The sequence below is a fragment of the Trachemys scripta genome, chromosome 3, assembly GCF_013100865.1.
Source record: "Trachemys scripta elegans isolate TJP31775 chromosome 3, CAS_Tse_1.0, whole genome shotgun sequence".
Lineage (NCBI taxonomy): Eukaryota > Metazoa > Chordata > Testudines > Emydidae > Trachemys > Trachemys scripta.
The window spans coordinates 26,149,024-26,175,256 of NC_048300.1; the positions used below are offsets into that span (position 1 = coordinate 26,149,024).

At 45.1% G+C, this 26,233-nt stretch overlaps 1 protein-coding gene across 4 annotated transcripts in view; it reads left to right on the plus strand.

Moving 5' to 3' along the window:
• The first annotated feature begins 17,735 nt into the window (after positions 1 to 17,735).
• The window catches only part of MSH6 (mutS homolog 6), a 28,764-nt gene continuing 20,266 nt past the window's right edge, over positions 17,736 to 26,233 (plus strand). The window contains exons 1-3 of one of the 4 annotated variants that reach the window (XR_004644951.1): positions 17,736 to 18,021; positions 21,474 to 21,676; positions 25,617 to 25,786. Coding sequence is in view for 3 of the 4 variants with exons in the window: in XM_034764324.1 (XP_034620215.1) it covers positions 17,783 to 18,021; positions 21,474 to 21,676; positions 25,617 to 25,786 (612 nt within the window). In the remaining variant the exon portion in view is untranslated. Of the gene's footprint in view, positions 18,022 to 20,814; positions 20,880 to 21,473; positions 21,677 to 25,616; positions 25,787 to 26,233 lie in introns of those variants that run through there. The other 3 variants (XM_034764324.1, XM_034764323.1, XM_034764325.1) reach the window with 3 other exon arrangements.

Below are 26,233 nucleotides of genomic sequence, written 5' to 3' on the forward strand. Positions count from 1 at the left end.
CATACTAGCTCCTAAATGTGCATCTGCACAACATTATGGAACAGGAGTGAGCCTCTCACCCCGGGTTGGCAGACTCAGGCTACTGAGGATTATGCTAGCACTCTAAAAACAGGTGTATAGACAGCCATTTGAAGTTGTGGCTCGGACTCTATACAGCTATTTTTAGAGCACTAGCACAAGCCCCGCTAGCCCCAGGCTGGAAAGCTCACTCAAAAATTCTATATAAACATACATTAAGAGCCAACCATCAGGTAGAGTAGCCCTAAAGCTCTCCAAGTTGAACTAGGGGTTGAACTAGTTCCTGGCTGGCCCCAGAACTGGAGCAGCACAAAGGTAATCTTTGCCCCCACCCCCTTTGTATCTTGTGTTAAGTAGAACTCAGCTGAATCTGAAGTTCAGGGCCATTAGGCCATGTTCTTTATTGTTTCTTCCCCACAGTTCTTTAATATATCTTTCCATTAGGGAAACAAAAAAGAAAAAAGAAAAATAAAGGAGATTTGTGAATGACTCTTAAAAGCAGGTTGCAGAAAGGTCTTATTATAAGAGCTTCCCATGAACTGTAAATGAGTTGATCATTGAGTGATTTAAGTATAACAGCAGCAATCAAACCAGAGTTGATGTTATGATTTAAAGATTTCTCATACTGAGAAAGAGGGATGATCGATGAGTTATCTTAAGTGCCTATACACAAATGCAAGAAGGCTGGGAAACAAGCAGGGAGAACTGGAAGTCCTGGCACAGTCAGGGAACTTTGATGTGATTGGAATAACAGAGACTTGGTGGGATAACTCACATAACTGGAGTACTGTCATGGATGGATATAAACTGTTCAGGAAGGACAGGAAGGGCAGAAAAGGTGGGGGAGTTGCGTTGTATGTAAGAGAGGAGTATGACTGCTCAGAGCTCCGGTATGAAAGTGCAGAAAAACCTGAGAGTCTCTGGATAAAGTTGAGAAGTGTGAGCAACAAGGGTGATGTCGTGGTTAGAGTCTGCTATAGACCACCAGACCAAGGGGATGAGGTGGACGAGGCTTTCTTCTGGCAACTAGCAGAAGTTGCTAGATCGCAGGCCCTGGTTCTCATGGGAGACTTTAATCACCCTGATATCTGCTGGGAGAGCAATACAGCGGTGCACAGACAATCCAGGAAGTTTTTGGAAAGTGTAGGGGACAATTTCCTGGTGCAAGTGCTGGAGGAACCAACTAGGGGCAGAGCTTTTCTTGACCTGCTGCTCACAAACAGGGAAGAATTAGTAGGGGAAGCAAAAGTGGATGGGAACCTGGGAGGCAGTGACCATGAGATGGTCGAGTTCAGGATCCTGACACAAGGAAGAAAAGAGAGCAGCAAAATATGGACCCTGGACTTCAGAAAAGCAGACTTTGACTTTCTCAGGGAACTGATGGGCAGGATCCCCTGGGAGAATAACATGAAGAGCAAAGGGGTCCAGGAGAGCTGGCTGTATTTTAAAGAATCCTTATTGCGGTTGCAGGAACAAACCATCCCGATGTGTAGAAAGAATAGTAAATATGGCAGGCGACCAGCTTGGCTAAACAGTGAAATCCTTGCTGATCTTAAACACAAAAAAGAAGCTTACAAGAAGTGGAAGATTGGACAAATGACCAAGGAGGAGTATAAAAATATTGCTCAGGCATGCAGGAGTGAAATCAGGAAGGCCAAATCACACTTGGAGTTGCAGCTAGCAAGAGATGTTAAGAGTAACAAGAAGGGTTTCTTCAGGTATGTTAGCAACAAGAAGAAAGTCAAGGAAAGTGTGGGCCCCTTACTGAATGAGGGAGGCAACCTAGTGACCGAGGATGTGGAAAAAGCTAATGTACTCAATGCTTTTTTTGCCTCTGTCTTCACAAACAAGGTCAGCTCCCAAACTGCTGCACTGAGCAGCACAATATGGGGAGAAGGTGACCAGCCCTCTGTGGAGAAAGAAGTGGTTCGGGACTATTTAGAAAAACTGGACGTGCACAAGTCCATGGGGCCGGATGCGCTGCATCTGAGGGTGCTAAAGGAGTTGGTGGATGAGATTGCAGAGCCATTAGCCATTATTTTTGAAAACTCACGGCGATCGGGGGAGGATGGAGCTCGGCTGTTCTCAGTGGTGGCAGATGACAGAACAAGGAGCAATGGTCTCAAGTTGCAGTGGGGGAGGTCCAGGTTGGATATTAGGAAACACTATTTCACTAGGAGGGTGGTGAAGCACTGGAATGAGTTACCTAGGGAGGTGGTGGAGTCTCCTTCCTTGGAGATTTTTAATGCCCGGCTTGACAAAGCCCTGGCTGGGATGATTTAGTTGGGAATTGGTCCTGCTTTGAGCAGGGGGTTGCACTAGATGACCTCTTGAGGTCCCTTCCAACCCTGATATTCTATGATTCTATGAAAGCAACTGTGTGTGAATTATAATCTGAAAAACTTTATTTAGGTTGGTAGGTACAGAATTCACAAAAATGGGAACTTTCCACTATGTTGTCTCATCACTTTTTTTCGTTTGCTCCTGGCCTTGAAGTCATACAAATATATGTGCAATTGTTCTAAAAGTCATGACATTGAATATCTCTGCTATTACCACTATGTAGCTTTACTCCCATTTCTTCCCACTAGTTTCAAATGGAGGACATCTGAAAGAAAAATAAAGAGACATTCAAATGATTCTCTATTAATTCAATGCTATAATTCTCTGTGACTTGGAAGAGAAGGGGCACTGTAACAGGAGCGGCTGCCTCCTGAGCTCTCCCATAGCCAGAGGTCACTCTGCAGCATCCTGCCTCTGGTTCCCTCTCTTCAGAGCCCCTTAAGAATTGTGCAGTCCACAGTATTTCAAACAAAGTTACCCTTCTGGGTGCCAAGGGGAGTCTTGTTTATTTAATCTTTTCAACTACTAGCCAAAAACTCAAAAGGTAATAACAAAATGTTTTTTAAGTACATCAGAAGCGGGAAGCCTGCTAAATAACCAGTGGGCCCACTGGATGATCGAGATACAAAAGGAGCACTGAAAGACGATAAAGTCATTGTGGAGAAATTAAATGAATTCTTTGCTTCAGTCTTCGTGGCTGAGGATGTTAGGGAGATTCCCAATCCTGAGCTGGCTTTTGTAGGTGACAAATCTGAGGAATTGTCACAGATTGAGGTGTCACTAGAGGAGGTTTTGGAATTAATTGATAAACTTAACAGTAACAAGTCACCGGGACCAGATGGCATTCACCCAAGAGTTCTGAAAGAACTCAAATGTGAAATTGCGGAAGTACTAACTATGGTTTGTAACCTGTCCTTTAAATCGGCTTCTGTACCCAATGACTGGAAGATAGCTAATGTAACGCCAATATTTAAAAAGGGCTCTAGAGGTGATCCTGGCAATTACAGACCAGTAAGTCTAACGTCAGTACCGGGAAAATTAGTTGAAACAATCATAAAGAATAAAATTGTCAGACACATAGAAGAACATAAATTGTTGGGCAAAAGTCAACATGGTTTCTGTAAAGGGAAATCATATCTTACTTATCTATTAGAGTTCTTTGAAGGGGTCAACAAACATGTGGACAAGGGGGATCCAGTGGACATAGTGTACTTAGATTTCCAGAAAGCCTTGACAAGGTCCCTCACCAAATGCTATTATGTAAATTAAGCTGTCATGGGATAAGAAGGAAGATCCTTTCATGGATTGAGAACTGGTTAAAAGACAGGAAACAAGGGGTAGGAATAAATGGTAAATTTTCAGAATGGAGAGGGGTAACTAGTGGTGTTCCCCCAGGGTCAGTCCTAGGACCAATCCTATTCAACTTATTCATAAACGATCTGGAGTAAGGGGTAAAAAGTGAGGTGGCAAAGTTTGCAGATGATATTAAACTGCTCAAGATAGTTAAGACCAAAGCAGACTGTGAAGAACTTCAAAAAGATCTCACAAAACTAAGTGATTGGGCAACAAAATGGCAAATGAAATTTAATGTGGATAAATGTAAAATAATACATTGGGAAAAATAACCCCAACTATACATACAATATGATGGGGGCTAATTTAGCTACAACTAATCAGGAAAAAGATCTTGGAGTCATCATGGATAGTTCTCTGAAGACGTCCACGCAGTATGCAGCGGCAGTCAAAAAAGCAAACAGGATGTTAGGAATCATTAAAAAGGGGATAGAGAATAATATGGATAATATCTTATTGTCTTTATATAAATCCATGATATGCCCACATCTGGAATACTGCATACAGATGTGGTCTTCTCATCTCAAAAAAGCTATACTGGCATTAGAAAAGGTTCAGAGAAGGGCAACTAAAATGATTAGGGGTTTGGAACGGGTCCCATATGAGGAGAGATTAAAGAGGCTAGAACTTTTCAGCTTGGAAAAGAGAAGACTAAGGGGGATATGATAAAGGTATATAAAGTCATGAGTGATGTGGAGAAAGTGAATAAGGAAAAGTTATTTACTTGTTCCCATAATATAAGAACTAGGGGCCACCAAATGAAATTAATGGGCAGCAGTTTAAAACAAATAAAAGGAAGTTCTTCTTCACACAGCACACAGTCAACTTGTGGAACTCCTTGTCCGAGGAGGTTGTGAAGGCAAGGACTATAACAGGGATTAAATGAGAACTGGATAAATTCATGGAGGTTAAGTCCATTAATGGCTATTAGCCAGGATGGGTAAGGAATGGTGTCCCTAGCTTCTGTTTGTCAAAGGGTGGTGATGGATGGCAGGAGAGAGATCACTTGAACATTACCTGTTAAGTTCATTCCCTCTGGGGCACCTGGCATTGGCCACTGTTGGTAGACAGGATACTGGGCTGGATGGACCTTTGGTCTGACCCAGTACGGCCATTCTTATGTTCTTAACAGTCGTCAGTGGCCTTCTAGACCCCAAACCCACCCCTCTCGACTAAGGGAAACCCACAGCCCTCCTTCTCAGGCTTGAGCTGTTTTTCTTTCTCATCCCTTTGATTCATCCTTCACCAGTTCCACGCAGGGTGCCAACAAAGTCTGTCAGAAACAGAATTCAATGGTATCTCTTCCCTGATAGTCCCAAACACATAGTTTTTACACCACTTTTAAACTGAGCCCAGCCCAGTTCCTCCTTCCCAAGGAGTCTGCCTTCCCTTTTCTAGTTCAGTTGCTACTCCCAAGTTTTACCTAGCTGTAGCTCAGCCTTCTGAGTCTAGCTTCCAAACTCCCCTAGTATCAGGATCTTTCCTACAGGAGCCTTTTTTACTCTCCACAGCTTCCTATGCTCCCAGGTGTATTCCCCTATGGCTCTTCACTAGCCCCATCAAGGCTGTGAACAAGGCACAGATGGGCTGGAGCAGTTCCCTCTTAAAGGACCTAATCCACCCTGTGACAAGCATTAGCCTATTAGTAACTTGAAGCAAACTATCCTGGTTAGTAATTCTAGAATTAGAAAGTGCCATTAGGTTGCATATGCACCACTGGTTAATGCCATTTTGCACCACAAATCTAAAAATGTGTTTTTATACTAACATATTGAACCAGATTTTGTTCTGCTATAGCCTCTTTGGGCTGCTTCACCAGTGAGCAGAGGCAGGAAACCCAGCCAGTCTATCCTGGAAAGATATTCCTCTTGTGTAGCACCTCTACATCAACTTTCTATACAGTTCTTGCTGTAAGAGACATGATGAGGGAAGAGGGCAGGGCCGGCTCCAGGCACCAGCAAGCAGCTGCTTGGGGCGGCCAACAGAGAGGGGCGGCACGGCTGGCTCTTCGGCGGTGGGTCCCTCAGTCCCTCTCGGAGCGAAGGACCAGCCCCCGAATTGCCACTGAAGACTGCAGATCGTGACCACGGCTTTTTTTTTCCTCTCTTTCCCTTTTTGCTGCTTGGGGCGGCAAAAACCCTGGAGGCAGCCCTGGAAGAGGGACATGGCAAAAGTGTCAATATAGTCTGACTATTCCAGTCAACTAGGGCAGCCTTGTGAGTCCATAGGAAACAGAGTTTAAGTTAGAGCCAGAAATGGTTGATGAAAGTGGTAAGAGGCATAGAAAGATTTTCATATGAGGAAAGACTGAAAAAAAAGAAGATTTAGTTTAAACAGGAAACAAGTAAGAGGAGACATGATAAAGGTGTACAAAATAAGTGGGATACAAAAGGCAAATCAGATTCTGTTATTCTCTCATAATACAACAAGGGGACAGTCAATGATAACTGAAAGGCAACAAATTTAAAACCGATAAAAGAAAATATTTTATACATAATGCATAACCAATCATTTGTGGCCAAAAACCTTAGTGAGATTCAAAAAAAGATTGGACACATATAAAAATAAAATAGTTACATTAAGCATGATGCAAATTTAAATACATTAGGGATATAAAACCCTCAAGTTTCAGGACAGAAACCCAGCCACTAATTGGTGAGGTTTAGGAAGAAACTACCCCTAAATAGCAGGGTTTAGATTCACTGTCCTAAACAACAGGGGACGCTAGAGAACAAAGACCTACTTCAGGAAAAAAAGCCTGATAATCTATTTAAAGAGAGGCAGCACAAAAATGTCTTTTCAGAAAGACCACAGATCCTCAAGCTGCTTATTCAAAAAAGAGTTCACAACACAAAGCAAGCACATGTAACTTTAGCGCCCTCGTGGCCAAGATGGAGTCTGCTCTGCAGGCAGCTCTGGCCAAGAGAAGGCGTGCGCAGGAATGCAGCAGGAGAAATCTCTTTCACCCCAGGGGCACCTGTTCCAAACTCCCCAGAGTGAACACACACCCCCACAGGAAAAGTACAGTGGATATAATAAGGGAAATATTTATTTACAGAGGGATGAGAGGAGAAAAACAACAAGGGAAAATATAGGGGGAGCAGTAAGATAGGGCTGCATCCAAGCCAAGGCCCCACAGGCCCAGGGGTAATGCAGTCTGGAAGGGCAGACACCGAGCAATGTGTCTACACACAGAGTTCAGGAGTCCTGAGCAAAGTTCCAGTCCAGTGGTGAGTCTTGGGTGCTCCTGGTCGTCTTCAGCACCAGTGAACCTTCCCCCAACAAACCCCTCCGGTGCCCTCTTCTGCAGCTCTCTGCAAATCCACACAGAGCGACCACCTCCCCACTTAATTAGCTAGCAACCTCCCTCCTTGTCCACAGTGCAGAGTCGCAAGCCCCAGTACTCACAGCCCCATGCAGCTCTGGGCAGCAGTGATACTGGGTCCAGTTCCGGCCTGTCCTTCTCGGGCGAGTCCTCCCTGGCACAGTGCTCCTCCTGGCTCCTGTCCTGGGGTGTCCCCAATCAGCCCTGTCTAGGGTGACCAGATGTCCCGATTTTATAGGGACAGTCCCGATTTTTGGATCTTTTTCTTATACAGGCTCCTATTACCCCCCACCCCCCGTCCCGATTTTTCACATTTGCTGTCTGGTCACCCTAGCCCTGTCCTTCCCAGGCTTCAGGCAGGTTCTCTCTGCTTCACTTTTCCAGGGCCTGCAGGCTGCCTCTCCCCTCCTTGGAGCTCCAGCGCTGCCCCCTGGAGTTTCCCTCCTTTTTTCTTACTCTCCCCATCCCCCTTAGGAAAAAGATTTAAAGGGCCATAGTCTCTAAACCCCAAAGGGGTTACACTCTCCCCCGCTCCAAAAGAAATAATCCTTGATGTCCCCATCAAGGTAGGCAACTCTAAACCATGGATCCCCAGCAGGAGACCCAGGGCCCCGATTCATCAGAAGCATTCCCATCATCCATCCCACAGGACCCCGAGGGGTGGAACAGGTTTCCCATGAGGCAGCTCGCCCCCAGTGGCACCCCAGGGATCTGTAGGTCACTGGGTTCCCCTAAACGATCATACATCAGCACACACCTGGGCTTCCCTTCCCTAGAGGAACGTCTAGACTGGCTGTCGGGTATTGGCTGAGGTGATACCACTGAACATGGAGGCAAGATGATGGGTCCTTGAGGCACAAATTCGAGTGCATCTGGGTTTAAAGTGGCTGTTTGGGGTATAGGGTTTTCTGCCTGCACTGAACCTTCCTCATCATGTTCTTGGGGGGGTCTCCACAGCTTGGGACAGTGGGGCCTCGGGAGTGCTCAGTGTGGGTTCTTCCCCTTCACCATCTCTTTGTGTGACAACAAGAGGATCCATTAGGGTCAGGGCATTCCAAACTGGATGTTCGCCAGACCCCATTTCATCCTCACTCTCCGAGGAGCTGGGTGTTTGCAAAAGACAGGTATATTTCCGTCGTTGGGACCGTGTCCGACTTGCAGGGCTGGGAGTCTCAGAAACATCCTCATGGGGAAACAATACTTGTCCTACAGGTAACAGATGATTCCGGTGGAGAGTTTTGGTGGGGCTGTGACTGCCCTCAGGACGTATGCGATATGCTGTAGATCCCCAAGTTTCTTCTCTATAATGTATGGGTGTGACTCCTAACGATCTGCAATTTTGTGTTTTCCCTGTAGTCCAAGATTTCGGGCCAAAACCCGAATCTCCTGTTGCCTCTCTCGCTGATCATATCGGGTTTTATTCTTTTGATTCTGGTGATTCTGATATGCCTCCTTCAGTTGATCTCTTAAGCGAGAGTCACATACCACAAGTATGTTTTTGGGAATGCCCCATCTGAAGACACTCCAAAACAGAGATCAATCGGCAACCGGGCCTCTCGACCGAACATTAACATGTATGGTGTGAACCCAGTTGCATCGTGTCGAGTGCAGTTATACGCATGTATGAAATGCTCCACGTGCTGGCTCCAGTATTTTTTCTGCTGAGGCGCCAGAGTTCCCAGCATGTTCAGTAGTGTGCGGTTGAATCGTTCTGGTAGTGGATCCCCTTGGGGATGATAAGGGGTGATGTGTGATTTTTTGATCCCCATGATCTTACAAAGTGCTTTTATTAACTGACTTTCAAAATCCCGTCCCTGATCTGAGTGTAGTCTGGCGGGCAACCCATAGTGGATGAAGAACTTTTCCCACAGGATCTTGGCAACCGTGGACGCTTTTTGATCTTTGGTGGGATAAGCCTGGGCATAATGAGTAAAATGGTCCGTGACCACCAAGATATTTGCAGTACCCCAGCGGTCAGGCTCTAATGACAGAAAGTCCATAAAGACAAGCTCCATGGGTGCAGAACTCGTGATGCTGACAAGAGGAGCTGGTTGCTTAGGTAGAGGCTTTCGTTGGATACATCTGGTGCAGGTGCAAATATGGTGGGCCATGTCAGGCCCCATCCGGGGCCAATAGAATCTTGCCTTAACTAGGGCCTCCAATCGCTCGACTCCCAGATGCCCCATTCGATCGTGGCAGGCCTCTAACATGCCTCACTGATACTTCTGCGGTAGCACCAATTGCTTAGGGTGAGGCCTCTGGGGATGCTTCTGCCCTCGGTAAAGTCGTCCATCCCAAACCAATAGGCGATCCCATTCTTTCAGCAAAAGGGCCTCCTCTGGATAACTTGGTCGAATAGCCCTGGGATCCTTTCCCCTTTCCAATGCATAAAGGATGTCCTTCATCCACGGATCAACTAGTTGAGCATCCTCCACCTCTCGATCCTTTAGTTTGGGCAGCTGAGGGTCCTGTACTCTAGTAAAACTTGAGTAGACTATGGGTATGGCTTCTGGTGGTGCACCCAGACAGTCAATTGGTCGTTCTCCATTGGCTGTGGATTTTTCCTCCTCAATGGATACCCATTGGCATAAAGCTCTCAATTCAGGGGTCTCCACATTCATTTGATCATTGGGTAATAAATCCTTAGAGTGAGGCTGCCGAGACAAGGCATCTGCATCCATGTTTGTTCGACCGGGTCGATACTGCAGAGTGAAATCATAGGCAGAGAGTGCCGCTAACCACCGGCTCCCTGCTATGGATAATTTTGCTGTTGCCTTGATGTATGTCAAAGGGTTATTATCGGTTTTTACAGTGAACTTGGCCCCATAGAGGTAGTCATGGAACCTCTCTGTGATGGCCCATTTCAATGCCAGGAAGTCCACTTGATGAGCAGGGTAATTTCTCTCAGGCGGTGTGAGACCCCGACTTGCAAACACTACCGATCGGAGTTTGCCCTCACGCTCTTGATAAAGGACAGCGCCTAAACCAGTGTAGCTTGCATCAACATGAAGTTCATATGGCTGGGTGGGATGAGCGTACACCAAAACAGGTGCTTGCATGAGTTGTTGAATGATTTTACGGAAAGCTTCTTCACATTCAGCAGTCCACCGCTTTCCAAAAGGTGCACCCACATTAAAGTATTGATGCCGAGGTGAGTTCCCCTTCTTCTTATTTGTGGGGGGGGTATCCCTTGGTGAGCTCTGTGAGTGCATGTATGATGTGTGAAAAATTCTTGATAAACTTGCGGTAATAGCCACAGAATCCCAGAAACGACCATAATTCCTTGAGAGTTGTGGGCCTTGGCCAGGTGGTTACCGCCTTCACCTTCTCTGGGTCTGTAGCTATACCATCTGCAGACACTATGTGTTCCACATACCGCACGGATGTCTGGCAGAAGATGCACTTGTCTAAGGATAACTTGAGGCCAGCCTGTTCCAAACGATCCAGGACTTTGCACAGCCGAGTCTTGTGTTCTTCTAAAGTGCGCCCGAACACTATAATGTCATCCAGGTACACTAGACACTCCAACAGGTGCATGTCCCCTACCACCTGCTCCATGAGTCGCTGAAACGTGGCTGGAGCTCCAGATAATCCCTGAGGCATGCGAATAAATTTGTAAAACCCTAAAGGGCAGATGAGGGGGGAGGGATAGCTCAGTGGTTTGAGCATTGGCCTGCTAAACCCAGGGTTGTGAGTTCAATCCTTGATGGGGCCACTTGGGGATCTGGGGCAAAATCAGTACTTGGTCCTGCTAGTGAAGGCATGGGGCTGGACTCGATGACCTTTCAAGGTCCCTTCCAGTTCTAGGAGATGGGATATCTCCATTAAAAAAAAAAATGCTGTCTTCTCCCGGTCCTCTGGCCCCATGGGCACTTGATAGTATCCACTGCGGAGGTCAAGAACAGAGAACCAGCAGCTATCATTCAGGCTATCCAAGGCGTCATCCACCCAGGGCATTGTGTATTGGTCAGGGATCATCCGCTGGTTCAGAGTGCGATGGTCGATGCACATGCGCACCTTTCCACTTTTCTTTCATACTACAACGATCGGCGATGCGTAGGGGCTCCTGGATTCCTCAATGATACCTGCTTGAACCAGTTCCTGTAGGTGCTGCCTCACATCTTCAATATCAGCGGGGGCTAATCATCTTGACCTCTCTCGAAAAGGCCGACCATCCTGCATTTGGATATGGTGCTCCACTTCATGTGCACACCCAACATCCCATTCGTGCATAGAGAAAACAGCCTTCCTCTTGACTAACTTCTCACACAGGCAGTCCTTCCACTCAGCAGGAATGGGGGAATCCCCAAACTGGAAACTATCCCTCCCAAAAGGTCTAGCCTTGGTCTTCTCTTGGGATGGGAGTCCCCTTGCTCGCTGGTATGCGGCTTTACATAAAGCGTGCATTGGCAGCTCCTGCAGATAGTTGTTTCCTGCCATCTCATGGCATTTCCACTCCAATCTCTGGAACAGGTTTGCATTTGTCCCTAGGATTAAAGGTGCATACTTTCTTCCCTTTGGATCTGGGCAGACCAGTGCCAATGTTTCTATTTCCTGGTTTACCCTTGCAACATTCTTTGGAAACTGAACATTTAACAGGATATATCCCAGATAGGGGCAGGAGTCACAGCCAATTCCCCAAACTGTCAGGCCAGACAGGGGATGCAAGGGTAAATGCTGCAGGTGTTCTCGGTAGTAAGATTCATAGAGTATGGTGACCTGTGATCTGCTGTCCAGCAATGCCTCACACGATCATCCTTCTATACGAACGGGTACTATAGCCTGGGGGCCTATCAGCCCATCTGGGTAACCCCTGTTCGTGTTTTTTTCTGGGAAGCCTTGGAATTTCAGGGTCTTGGGTTGCTCCTTCACCAAGCCCTGTTGGTGTTTCCCTGAAGCTTCCTAATGGTCTGCTGCAATCTCTGAGATACCCTTGCATGATCTGTCTTGTTTTGGCAGTCCAAGGCATAATGACCATCTCTTCCACACAGTTATAACAGAAACCTTCTCGCTGGCTATCACCCCTCCTGCTACTCTCCCCTCTTGAGGATGGCACAGTATGTCCCTGAGCCTTCATCATGGCCACTTCTCGGGTCAAATCTCTCAGTGCTGCTGCCACTGACGGGGCATCTTCCATCTCTCCAAGCACTGTAGTGGTGCGACTCCCTGCCATCTTCGGCTGCACCACCACATCCACTTGCAACAATCGCTCCTCCACTTCACGTATCTCTCGAATGAGCTTGTGGAATGGGGGTGGGTTTTGGGCCCGTTCTCTCAGCTGCAGTCGCCATAACATCAACCCATCTTGTCGGGTGCCCCGAAGGATTTGGTCCAACCTAGCGGAATCAATGCGCTTGGTGGGGATGCCCTCCTTCCGCACTACCTGCTGTAGCAAATCCTCTATCTCCTGATGAAATCCGACAATCGTTCGTGGGGCTCCTGATAGGTATGGCGGAACCGATAATACAGGTCTTCACTGCTATCAGTAGTACCGTAGACACTCTCAAGAGCGGTTAAATAGTCTTGCACTGTGGCAGCTGGTTGTGAGTCTTTCAGGGCTCGGATAATTCGCATGGCAGGTCCCCTCAGACTCTCAAGCACACGTTTCCGCTTCTCAGCATCAGAGCATTCTCATTCTTGGACAAGTGGCATCGTAAATTCCCTCCAGGTCTCGTAATCCTCCTCCCCTGGGGGTACAGGTGACACCCCTGAGAATGAACGCAACCGCTTGTATGGAGCACTTTCATATACTGGCCTCAATGCATCTTTGAGAGTGTTTCCCAGCTCTTTGGCCCATCCCACCAGGCTGGGTGCTGCAGGTGTTGGAGCCCCTCCTAATGCCAAAATTAATTCTTCTCTTGTCCGCTTCTCATCCACCATCAGAGCTTGCAATTTCTGAGCTAAAGAATCCACCTCAAGTGACACAGGCACACTAGGAGGGGACTGCTCTGCCCCAAGAATTGTCCAGGGAATACCTTCTACTTGCACCTCTTTGGGCACTTTATCAAGATCTGTTTCCTTGGAGTGAGTACATAGTGCTACCATGTACATATTTACAACTTTGTGGTTGTAAATACGGGTGCAGACCTTTACTCTCCCCAGTATTTCAGCTGCATCTAAGCTCTCCTCAATTTCATTTGGTTCCATCTTTTCTGGGAACCCCGCCACCAGCACAGCTTTGGTTACTGGGATTCGTGCCCCTCGGCACAGGTTTTCTAATAATCCTCTTTCCATTTTTTTTTTTAAACTGAGATGAAAGTCACTCAGGAGTTTCTTTGTTCTGTGAAGAAGAGCCCAGGGTGCACAACGTAGGGGTGTGTGTATGTGTACTGCAAAGTCCCCATACGGGCCCCCAAGTGTAACTTTAGCACCCTTGTGGCCAAGATGGAATCTGCTCTGCAGGCAGCTCTGGCCAAGAGAAGGCGTGCGCAGGAATGCAGCAGGAGAAATCTCTTTCACCCCAGGGGAACCTGTTCCAAACCCCCCAGAGTGAACACACACCCCCACAGGAAAAGTACAGTGGATATAATAAGGGAAATATTTATTTACAGAGGGATGAGAGGAGAAAAACAACAAGGGAAAATATAGGGGGAGCAGTAAGACAGAGCTGCATCCAAGCCAAGGCCACAGAGGCCCAGTGGTAGCGCAGTCTGGAAGGGCAGACACAGAGCAATGTGTCTGCACACAGAGTTCAGGAGTCCTGAGCAAAGTTCCAATCCAGTGGTGAGTCTTGGGTGCTCCTGGTCGTCTTCAGCGCCAGTGAACCTTCCCCCAACAAACCCCTCCGGTGCCCTCTTCTGCAGCTCTCTGCAAAGCCACACAGAGCGACCACCTCCCCACTTAATTAGCTAGCAACCTCCCTCCTTGTCCACAGTGCAGAGTCGCAAGCCCCAGTACTCACAGCCCCACGCAGCTCTGGGCAGCAGTGATATTGGGTCCAGCTCCGGCCTGTCCTTCTCGGGTGAGTCCTCCCTGGCACAGTGCTTCTCCTGGCTCCTGTCCTGGGGTGTCCCCAATCGGCCCTGTCCTTCCCAGGCTTCAGGCAGGTTCTCTCTGCTTCACTTTTCCAGGGCCTGCAGGCTGCCTCTCCCCTCCTTGGAGCTCCAGTGCTGCCCCCTGGAGTTTCCCTCCTTTTTTCTTACTCTCCCCCTCCCACTTAGGAAAAAGATTTAAAGGGCCATACTCTCTAAACCCCAAAGGGGTTATACACAGAAAAGTACCTACACATGTAGAATACTCCTTCATAATTTGCGTTTGTGCATTCACATACCACAACTGCATACATATATCACTGTAACTGTGCTCACAACTGACCGGTTAAATAACTAACTGGCCATCTGCCTGCACTGTGGCAACAGCACATATATATGTTCATTTGCTGCAACTGTCCACACAAAAAAGGGACATATCTTACATTGCTGAGATGATCTGCTTGTTGGAATAAGTAGGCACACGTTGCTTTTAGGTCACATTCACCACCATTTGTGATGCTGTAACTAACTTCTTGGCCTCAGCTAAAGTGAGCCATTTTTTGTTCAGCAGACAGACTTTACAACACTATGACCACATCTAAAGTTTTGTTGGCAGAATCTACACAGAAACTGAAAGCCACTGACATTGACTGTCAGCCTTGAGGGACATGTTGCAAAACTATCAAAGAGAATTAATGTTTGAACATCTGCTTGGGGTTGCCAGCTTTCTAATTGCAGAAAACCAAACACCCTTGCCCTGCCTCCTGCCCCGCCTCTTCCCTGAGGCCTCCCGTCCCCCACTCACTCCATCCCCCCTCCTTCTGTTGCTTGCTCTCCCCCACCCTCACTCATTCACTTTTCACCGGACTGGGGCAAGGAGTTGGGGTGCGGGATGGGGTGAGGCCTCCAGCTGGGGTTGCGGGCTCTGGGGTGGGGCCGGGATGAGGGCTTTGGGGTGTAAGAGCGGTCTCCAGGTTGCGGCAGAGGGGTTTGGAGTGCAGGAGAGGGCTCAGGACTGGGGCAGGGGGTTGGGGTGTGGGGTGCAGACTGCAGGAGTTTGGGTGCGGGAGGGGGCTCAGGGCTGGGGTGTGGGCTCCAGGTGGCACTGACCTCAGGTGGCTCCTGAGAAGCAACAACATGTCCCTCTGGCTTCTAGGAGGAGGGGTGGCCAGGTGTCTCTGTGTGCTGCCTCCATGCACAGGCACTTCCCCCACAGCTTCTATTGGCCATGGTTCCCGGACAATAGGAGCTGTGGAGCGGGTGCTTGGGGTGGCACCTGTGGGTGGGGGCAGTGCCTGGAGCCCCCCAGCCACCCCTTCGCCTAGGAGGCAGACATGCAGTTGCTTCTCAGGAGCCATGTGGAGCCAGTCAGGGAGCCTGCCAGCCCCACTGTGCTACTAACTAGACTTTTAATGGCCCGGTCAGCAGTGCTGACCGGAGCCGCCAGGGTCCGTTTTCGACCAGGTGTTCAGGTAGAAAACTGGACACCTGGCAACCCTACATCTGCTATAAAGTCAACATTTGAATAATCTAGTTTGAAGTCAAATGTCAATGTGCTGAAATATTTGGTTAAAAAAAAAGGTCTATTTTTAGTAGTAAATTTACTGTTATTTTTTCCATTTATTATAACAAGAGGGTAGTTGCATTATTATGAGTCACCAGATGCTGCTACTTTAGATAATAATGTTGTTCTGTGTTTGTACAGCACCCAGCACAATGGGTTCCTGGTCTATGACCAGGGCTCACTGGTGCTTCAGTAATACAAATAAATAAATAAAATAATAATATATGTTTTGATTAACAGAACGCATACAAGTTAGATTGTGGATTAAATGCTGTTTCTTGGCTTGATGCAATTTGTTTTACACGCTCAGCATATCATCAATAAATTCTGTTGTTTCAACATCTGCCTCTCTCTGAATGATTTCCTACTATAACCCCCAGATCCTTTTTAGCAGTACTATGCCTAGCTAGTTATTTCCCATGTTGTAGTTGTGCATTTGATTTTTCCTTCCTAAGTGAAGTACTTTGCATTTGTCTTTATTGCATTTCACCATGTTGATTTCAGACCAATTAGCCAAGGTTGTTTTGAATTCTAATTCTGTCCTTTAAATGCTAGCAACTCCTCCCAGCTTGGTATCATCCACAAAGTTTATCAGAATACTCTCCACTCCATTCTACAAGTCATTCATGAAAACATTGAATAGTATCAGACCCAGCTCAGACCTCTGTGGGACCCCACTAGATATGTCCTCCAAATTGGGCAGTGTACCATTGATAAATTACTCTTTGAGTACTGTCTTTCAACCAGTTTTGCATCTACCTTATTGTAATTTCGTCTAGACTACATTTCACTAGTTTATTTATAAGAATGTCAGGTAGAACTGCATCAAAAGCCTTAGTAAATTCTAGATACATCACATCTACAGCTTTCCCCCTAACCACTAGGCCAGTAACCTATCAAAAAAGGAAATTAGGTTGGTTTGGCATGAGTTGTTCTTGACAAATCCATATTGGCTATTACTTATCACTCTGTTATCCTCTAGGTGCTTACAAATTGTTTAATGATTTCTCCCAATATCTCACTGAACACCGCCCAAAATGGATTTCAATAGCCAAAATCTATAACATACATATATATGGCTTCTTTTTGTGGAGCTACAGGGGCTACTGTTATTCTGCGGCAAGCTAACATTTCCTGGCATACAATGATCAAGTCAGCATTGTTAGCTTTAAGATAATGAATATTCTTTACCAGATCAAGCCTCAGGATATTATCCCCTCCCCCAAAAAGTGAATTAAGAAATATAAAATATAAAAAATATAATCACTCTTCAGTCTCTTTTTATTAATGGGCAGCTTTCCATACCTATGCTTTGTCTTTTTACTACATCATTTGTCTTTCAGAAAGTTTATCTCACTTGCTTTAGTAGCTATTGCTATCTGAGACTCTTGAACACTTAAAATCAAACAGCTTTTCTCTTGGGAAGACACTATTTAAATCAAGCTATTTTCTCTAGAAATCAATGCTATTTTTGGAGTCATGTTTTAGAGTAGATCCATATTTCAAAATCTCAGCTTCTCAAGCTCAGTAACTACCTGAAAATAAATCCTGGGTGCCAAGACTGGACATTTGTGCAAATCACATTGTCATTGCAGTCCAGGTTTATGGGAAGATAGCATAAAATAAATTGAATTTACTAAAAAATTAAATAGCACAGGGAGCACTGTAGTATCCACTATCATATTTAATGCAATAAAAACCTTTTTTTTAATTTATGTGAAATTGCTTCAGGAACTCCACTCTACTGCATCCAGTCTACTCCAATCCACTGTGCTGCAGAAATCTAGGGACCTTCTTAGAACCATAATTTAGACCCACCTTCCTGCACCGGTTGTGCAATTGATTAGCAGATAATAGACCTACAGGGAAGTGAAGGGTGCAGGGTGCCGCATTGCATTGAAGCTGGTGTGTGTTGATAGGGTGCAGGCCAGGATGCCACAGTGCAGTGGGTATACGGCTGTACAATGACGGGGGCTTATCCAGTGAAGAATTAGCCAGATTATTAAAGTAGCGCATAATAATACCAGTTTATATGTTAGGGGCGGGCCTGTGTCGCCGCTGGATGGGGGATAGGAACAGCTCTGGGCAGGCGCTGCCTGCGGCCCAGCCCCTCCGGGTCACTCCACCCCCAGCAGAGGCGGGGCTGACGGTGGTGGGTTTCGCGCTCTGCCCGGATTGGGCGGCAGGTCGTTGGTTCCCGCCGCAGCCATGTCTCGGCAAAGCACCCTGCTCCGCTTCTTCCCCAAGGCCCGGGCGCCAGGCGTCGGTCCGGCCCAGGCCCCTTCTCCTCCGGCCGCAGCGAGGCAGAGGGGCTGGGCCTCCAGCGAGGCAGCCGGGGATGAGGCAGCCCTGGCTCCCGGCGGTGGCGCGGCGGAGATGGGACAATCCGGCGGAGTCGAGGCCCAGGGGGCGAGGAAGGGGAGAACCAAGGCCGCCCGGGCCCCCAGGTAACCGGGCAGGCGGGTGTGTGTGGGTGCTTTGGACTGTTGGTGGTTGGGGGCACGAGGTGCCGGGGGCATTGGTAGGCAGGGATGCGAGGGGCCGGGAGCGTTGGGCTGGTCGGCGTTGGGAGCATGGCGCGAAAGGGGCTCGGTTTCTGTGCTTCCTCTCAGCACTCGCACCAGATGGAGCCAGTCCTGTGGCCTCTCCCGAGTGCCGGGGTGGGGGCAGGCTCCCGGAGGTACTTGCTGGCTCTAAAGGCGCTCTAAAGTCTTATTCACATTCTGTGTCTTCCTCCTCCCCTCCACCTGTAAACACCCCCTCATCTCACAGCGGTATTGGGAAGATGAATACCGTAATGATAAGCGCCATAGATAGGATGACCAGATAGCAACTGTGAAAAAACGGGCCCGGGGGTGGGGGGTAATAGGCGCCTATATAAGAAAAAGTCCCCCAAAACGGAACTATCCCTTTAAAAATGGGACATCTGGTCACCCTAGCCATAGAAAAACCCATGAAAAAATTAATAATACGGTGTTCAGAGCAGGGTTTGAATAGTGTGCAGTAACTAAGGGCTTATCTACGCCAGTGGTTCTCAAACAGGGGTCCGGGGCCCCCTAGGGGCCTCAAGCAGGTTTCAGAGTGGCCTTCAAGCAGGGCCAGCATTAGACTCACCGAGCCCTGCCACCCAGGGCTGAAGCCTGAGCAGTGTAGCTTTGTGGGGGCCCCAGGCAGTTGCCATGCTTGCTATCCTCTAATGATGGCCCTCGCTTTTATATGTAGAAAACCAGCTATTGTGGCACAGGTGGGCGGTGGAGTTTTTATAGCATGTGTGTGTGTGTGTGTGTGGGGGGGGGGCGCTCAGAAAAAAAAGATTGAGAACCTCGGATCTACATGCACTACAGCGCTGCAGCACTGTAGTGAAGACCCTGTTACAGGGACAGGAGAGTTTCTATCAGCTGTAGTTAATCCACCTCCTTGAGAGACAATAGTCATGTTGGCAGGAGAAGCTCTCCTGTTGACATAGCACTGTCTACACTGGGGGTTAGGCGGATTTTTCACAGCGCCAAGCAATGTAATTTCACTGATGTTAAGTTTGTAGTATAGACAGCCACACACTGAATAAGGGAGAAAACAAAATATTGAATAGCTGCTTATTTAGGGTGACCAGATGTCCTGTTTTTAAAGGAACAGGCCTGTTTTGGGGGACTTTTTCTATTACCCCCTACCCCGTCCCGTTTTTTCACAGATGCTATCTGATCACCCTAGTCAGTGAGCACCTATATGCTGAATGAGATGAGGGTGCTGTCGAAATAAAATGTGATAATTTTAATTACTGTATCATAATACGTGCATACAAGGGACTGATTTGAAATTGCAATTGTAATACTGGCATTTCCTAACTTTTGAGTGCTTAACCTTGCGATCTTAGTGTTTTAAACAATTTTTTATGTATAATTATTATAATGTTGTTAAAGATAATTCTCTAGATTCTAATTCTGTTCTCTAAATGCTAGCAATTCCTCACTTAAAGTGGTCCCGGTTAACATTGTGCTGCAGCCGCCCAGCAGGCTATCAAGGTAGTTCAGCTGTCCCTCCCCCCACTGCCATGTGCTGCTCCTGCCCTCTGCCTTGGAGCTGCTCCCAGAGACTCCCGTTTGCTGTGCAGGGGGAAAAAGGGGGGCTAATGTCAGAGTGTCCCTCTTCCCCCTGCTCCTGCACCCCACTTATCCCTTCTTCATATAGAGCAGGGAGCTGCCTCAACTTCCTGATCCACTTAAAAAGACAATGCACTTAAGAGTGGGTCAGCTTACTTAAAGGGGCAGTGTGCCTTTCTCTCTCTCTCTCTCTCTCTCCCACACACAAGGTGTGTGTCTGTCTCTGTCTGCTATGCTGTCTCCCCTCCCTTGTGTTCATGCTGCCTTGTGTGAGAGGCTACATTAACAACAATGTGTTAACCCAGTGGTCCCCAACCTTTCCGTGTGGTGGGCGCCGGACGACTAGCCGCTGAGGAGTGTGGCTGCCGGACAAGCAGCCGTCGAAATGCCAGTGAGAAGCGGCAGCGCCAAGAAGCGTCGCTCCCAAAATACCGCTGAGAAGTAGCGTCATCAGCGACATTTCGGTGGCAGCGCTTCTTAACGCTGCTTCTCGGCGGCATTTCGGTGGCTTCTTGTCTGGTGGCCAGTAGGTGGGCGCACATAGATGCCCTGACGAGCGCCATGGCGCCTGTAGGCAGCATGTTGGGAATCCCCATGTTAACCCTTGAGGGCTCAGCAAGGCTTTTCCTGTGAAATATCCCTCCCTCTTCAACCCTCTAACTTCACCACCACAACCAAGCTTCACAATCATCATAGCTGTGAACAGTATTAAATTATTTGTTTAAAATGTATACTATGTGTATATCTATAGAATATATAGTTTTTTGTCTGGTGAAAAAAATTTCCCTGGAACCTAACCTGCCCCTCCCCCCCATTTACATTAATTCTTATGGGGAAATTGGATTTGCTTAACATCGTTTCGCTTAAAGTTGCATTTTTCAGGAAAATAACTACAATGTTAAGCGAGGAGTTACTGTAATGTACAACTTTACAGTGGGGTACACAGTTTATGTAATCTCACCACTTTCAGATAAAGTATGTGTCCTTTTTTAATACAGAAAGTCCATTTTCACTGAAACTGGCTTGTTGCTAGCCAGTACTGGAAATAAACTGCTATTGTAAATGGAATAAAACTGTCTTTTTGGTGGGAAGGACTTAAAACGGCTTTGAAATAATTTCTTATAGCATTTTGTGAAAATCATGTTCAAAGAAACAGTGAATAGCCATTTGTGAAGAAACAATTTTTCTTCTAGTTTAAAGAAACGATGGTGAGTCAATTAGCATTTAGTTAATCTCTCCTGAATATTGTTGCTTGTTTGACTGATGTCTTAATATGTGCTATAAAATCTGTGCTAATCACTGGATTCCAGCTTTTGCTGATTTGAAAAGCAGGCCATTATTTTCCAGTTTTTTTTTTTTCCCCAAGTCCTCAGAATCTAACAGTCAAAAAACCTCAGCAGCTAACAGAAATAGGAAAGTTCCAGTCACTTCCCTTAGGTATCTTAGTGAGAACTGAGTTCCGTTAAAAATCTGTTCTTAATTGTGTCTGCTAATTGCTCTTGAAAATCTGTTTCTGAAGATTTTTCCCTGTTAGCTAAATTATGTCTGGTATTTTTACACCCCATAGATAATCTGCTGGGTTTTTTAGAGGTATTTGGGAGTGTTCAGTAAAAGTGTTTGCATGTAGAATATAACTATTAACCCAAGAGCAACCAAGACCTGCTGAGACCAACCCAGTCTCTCTAGTAGCTTCTGATAAATAGTTTGACTTAGAAGTAGTGCTATAACTTTTATGAAGGGACTGACTTAAAGATTGGGGACTTTTTACCTGTTAATCAAGTTCTGTCTCTTTGTGTTTGCAGTGTCTCCTGTGATTATTCACCTGGTGATTTGGTTTGGGCCAAGATGGAAGGGTACCCCTGGTGGCCATGTCTTGTATACAACCACCCAACTGAAGGAACTCTAGTCAGAGCGAAAGGAAAATCCTCTCGTGTACATGTACAATTTTTTGATGATAGCCCAACAAGGGGCTGGGTTAGCATTAAATACTTAAAGCCATATAAAGGTAAGAGGTGTAACTTAAATATTCGAAAAGGGAACTGGAGAGAGGCAGTTTGGTCTCAAGGAATAAACACTTCTGCTGAAGTTCCTGTGTAGGGAAAATTCCGTTTCCCATTGAATGGAAGCTCTTTGCTTTAAAGGGTTTTAAACAAACAAACAAAAAAAGGGTTTGTCCTTTTTTGCTTATTCCGGATATAGAAAGTATATATTTTGTAAAGATTTTTCTGTTTGTTTTTATTACCCTAGAAATATCAGGAATGTCAAGCCTGGTCTTTCCTGATTTTGCTGGGGGACCTTGAGATGTCTCAAGGATTGCTATTTGTCTGAGAACAATAGACTAGATGTAGGATTAGACACACATTGATTAAATAATTCTGGTGATCCTTAAGATTTTGGCTGGCTTAGCGAAGTACAGCTTTGATTTCTTCTAAATTCATACATTATATTAAAGTTTTATGGTAATATTAGAAATTACAGAACAGATTAAATTATAGTGTTTATATTGTTTCCAAGATTGAATATAACTAGGGCTGTCGATTAATTGCAGTTAACTCGTGATTAACTCAAACATTAATTGATTAATCACAGTTTTAATCGCACTGTTAAACAATAGAATACCAATTTAAATTTATTAAATATTTCAGATGTTTACATTTTCATGAGTACTGTATTCTTTGTTGTAATTAAAATCAGTGTATATTTTTATTACAAATATTTGCACTGTAAAAATGATAAAAGAAATAGTACTTTTCAATTCACCTCATACAAGTACAGGCAGTCCTCGACTTTACAACGTTGGACTTAGGACGAACAGCACTTAGGACAGTTCTGAATTGACACCCTGATTCGACTTACGACTGCTGGTTTTGACTTTGACATTGTGTCCCACAATGGAGTGGATTGCAGTTCCTATTACAACTTGTTGACTTATGACGCAATTTTCAGGAACCAATTGTGTTGTAAGTCTGAGGATATCCTGTACTGTAGTGCAATCTTTGTTGTGAAAGTGCAACTTACAAATGCAGTAGTATTTTTGTGTGTGTTTTGTTACATAACTGCACTCAAAAACAAAACCATATAAAACATCAGAGCCCACTCAGTCCTATTTCTTGTTCAGCCAATCACTAAGACAAACACGTTTGTTTACATTTACAGGAGATAATGCTGCCCGCTTCTTCTTCTTTACAATGTCACCAGAAAGTGAGAACAGGCATTTGCATGGCACTTTTGTAGCTAGCATTGCAAGGTGTTAGAGTGACCAGATAGAAAGTGTGAAAAATTGGGATGGGGGTGGGTGGCAATAGGCATCTATATAAGAAAAAGCCCTGAATATCGGGACTGTCCCTATAAAATCGGGAGACCTTGTACGGTGACCAGATATCTACATGCCAGATATGCTAAACATTCGTATGCCCCTTCATGCTTCGGCCACCATTCCAGAGGACATGCTTCCATGCAGATAACACTCATTTAAAAAAATGTGTTAATTAAATTGTGACTGAACTCTTTGTGGGAGAATTGTATGTCCCCTGCTCTGTTTTACCCACATCTGGCGTGTAAATATATTGCAATGTTGGTTACAACAGTGCCATGAGAACACCTGTTCTCACTTTCAGGTGACATTGTGAACAAAAAGCAGGCAGCATTATCTCCTGCAAAACGTAAACAAACTTGTTTGAGCGATTGGCTGAACAAGAAATACGATTGAGTGGAGTTGTAGGCTCTAAAGTTTGCATTCAAAAATAAAACCAAATTAGTTATTTTTTGTATATAGTTCTGCATTTGTAAGTTCAACTTTCATGATAAAGAGATTGCACTACAATACTTGTATTAGGTGAATTGAAAGACTTATTTTTTACAGTGCAAATATTTGTAATAAAAAATAAAGTGAGCACTGTCCACTTTGTATTTTGTGTTGTAATTGAAATCAGTATATTTGAAAATGTAGAAAACATCCAAAATATTTAAATAAATGGTATTCTATTGTTTAATTGCATGATTAATTTTTTTTATAATTTTATTTTAAAAGCTGTTAACTACTTATCTTATTTTGCTCCCATCTGCATGTAAATTGAAAAATGCTAATATATTTTCTAACTCTGTATTTAACTCTAGAATTTATTTTCTATGGGGAAGATGTATTAAAAATTACATACAGAAGATGTAGATGCATTTCACGCCAACAATTATATGTTAAATAATTGGGCAATTTTCATTTTTTTTTTTTTTTTTTTTTTTTTTTTTTTATAATGGGTATATAAACTTCAGGGAGGTGCAATGTAGTTGAGTGTGCATGAATGGAAAGGCATAACTACTGATATCTGTACCTGAGAGGTACAGACTGCAGTGCTTAACCTACTCAGCTGTACGAAGACAGGTTTACCTCACAGCACTGTACAGCTGCAAGTGTAGCCAAGCCCTTTGTTACAATGTCACCTGAAAGTGAGAACAGGTGTTCTCATGGCACTGTTGTAGCCAGCGTTACAAGATATTTACATGCCAGATGTGCTAAAGATTCATATGTTCTTTCATGCTTCAACCACCATTCCAGAGGACATGCTGATGACGGGTTCTGCTTGATAACAGTCCAAAGCAGTGCGGACCAACGCGTGGTCATTTTCATCATCGGAGTTAGATGCCACCAGCAGAAGGTTGATTTTCTTTTTTTAGTGGTTCGGGTTCTGTAGTTTCCGCATCGGAGTATTTCTCTTTTCAGACTTCTGAAAGCATGCTCCACACCTCATCCCTCTCAGATTTTAGAAGGCACTTCAGATTCTTAAACCTTGGGTTGAGAGCTGTAGCATATTTAGAAATCTTACATTGGTACCTTCTTTGCATTTTGTCAAATATCTGCAGAGAAAGTGTTCTTAAAATGAACAAGATGTGCTGAGTCATCATCTGAGACTACTATAATAGGAAATATATGGCAGAATGCGGGTAAAATAGAGCCGGAGACGTACAATTCTCCCCCAAGGAGTTCAGTCACAAACTTAATTAACCCATTATTTGTTTTTAATGAGTGTCATCTGCATGGAAGCATGTCATCTGGAATGGTGGCCGAAGCATGAAGGGGCATATGAATGTTTAGCATATCTAGCATGTAGATACCTTGCAATGCTGGCTACAAAAGTCCCATGTGAATGCCTGTTCTCACTTTCTGGTGACATTGTAAATAACAGGTGGGCAGCATTATCTCCCGTAAATGTAAACAAACTTGTTTGTCTTAGCGATTGGCTGAATGAGAAGTCTGAGTGGACTTGTAGGCTCTAAAGTTTTACATTGTTTTGTTTTTTGCGTACTCCCCCGGATGTTCCTCTATGCCTCTGTAGGGGTGTGTGCCCCATAGTTTGGGGACCTCTGTTCTAATTGAAAAGCCAATGGGTAGAAGCTGGATTACTAACTTCAACCAGAGTTCTTTAAAGTGATCCACAGAAAGGGCATAAGATTCTATTTGAGTAGGTCCCGTTCCCAGATCATAGTCTCAATTTGAGCTCTCATGCTGCCAGTGTAAAGTGTTGTCGTTTTTCAACCATGACGGGTACTGTCAGATATAGAATTTAATTGTAAATGCTAAATCCAGAAAATAGTTTTCTTATAATTGGATAAATGTTCAGACCAAGACTAATCAGTTGTAGAAATGTGAGACTCATCCAGTGTTCTTGCACTAGGTACACTTTTTACTGGACAGATATACAAACTAATTCTCTTAGGCAAGTCTTGCCCCCACTTCATGCTGAACAAATAAGTTTACATGTTTAAAATCAGTCAGATGGAATAATCTCACATTGAACTTGTCATATTGGACTTGTGATTCAAAAATGCTGGCTGATACTAGTGGTCTGAACATAATTTATTTAAATGTGGAGAGTGAGCATCTACAGTGATGACTGGCCTCAGGCTAGACTTTGCTTCAGGTTCTGACCTATTATTTGCATGTTTTGTAGGCTCAGCAGTTAGGGAAACTCAGAGGGGAGGTATGTTTTACAGTTCAAAGCCTGAAATTAAAAGAGCAATGGAAATGGCAGATGATGCTATGCGCAAAGATAAAACTAAGCGGCTTGAACTGGCAGTGTGCAATGAACCTTCAGATACTGAAGATGAGGAAGAGATGGAGGTAACTTTTTTCTGTTTTCTGTGATCTCATTGCAGAGGTGGTGTTAGAACTAGGAAAAAGAGCCCACATTTGTTATGTTGTCATCTTACCCTTTCCTTTCTCAATAACCTCTTTTGTTGTCTGAATCAGGAGTAATCCAGAAATAATTTGGGTTCTAATGAAACCTGTTAATAGCCAAATAATAGTATTCCAGCATATTATTACTGTTGAAGAATGTAGAATCATAGGAAAAAGATGAATTGTCATATTGGATCAGACCAGTGTCTCAGCTTATACTTCAGAGTAATGTACAAGAAACAGCATAGTGAGTGAGCAGTTATGGAACAAACTATCCCTATGAAACATTGGTCTTAATTGTAGAAATGTGGGGCACCCTCACTGACAAACTTGTGTCATGTGGAAAATTGGGTGTTCGTTCATACTCATGTCTCCTGGCCAGTTTGTAAT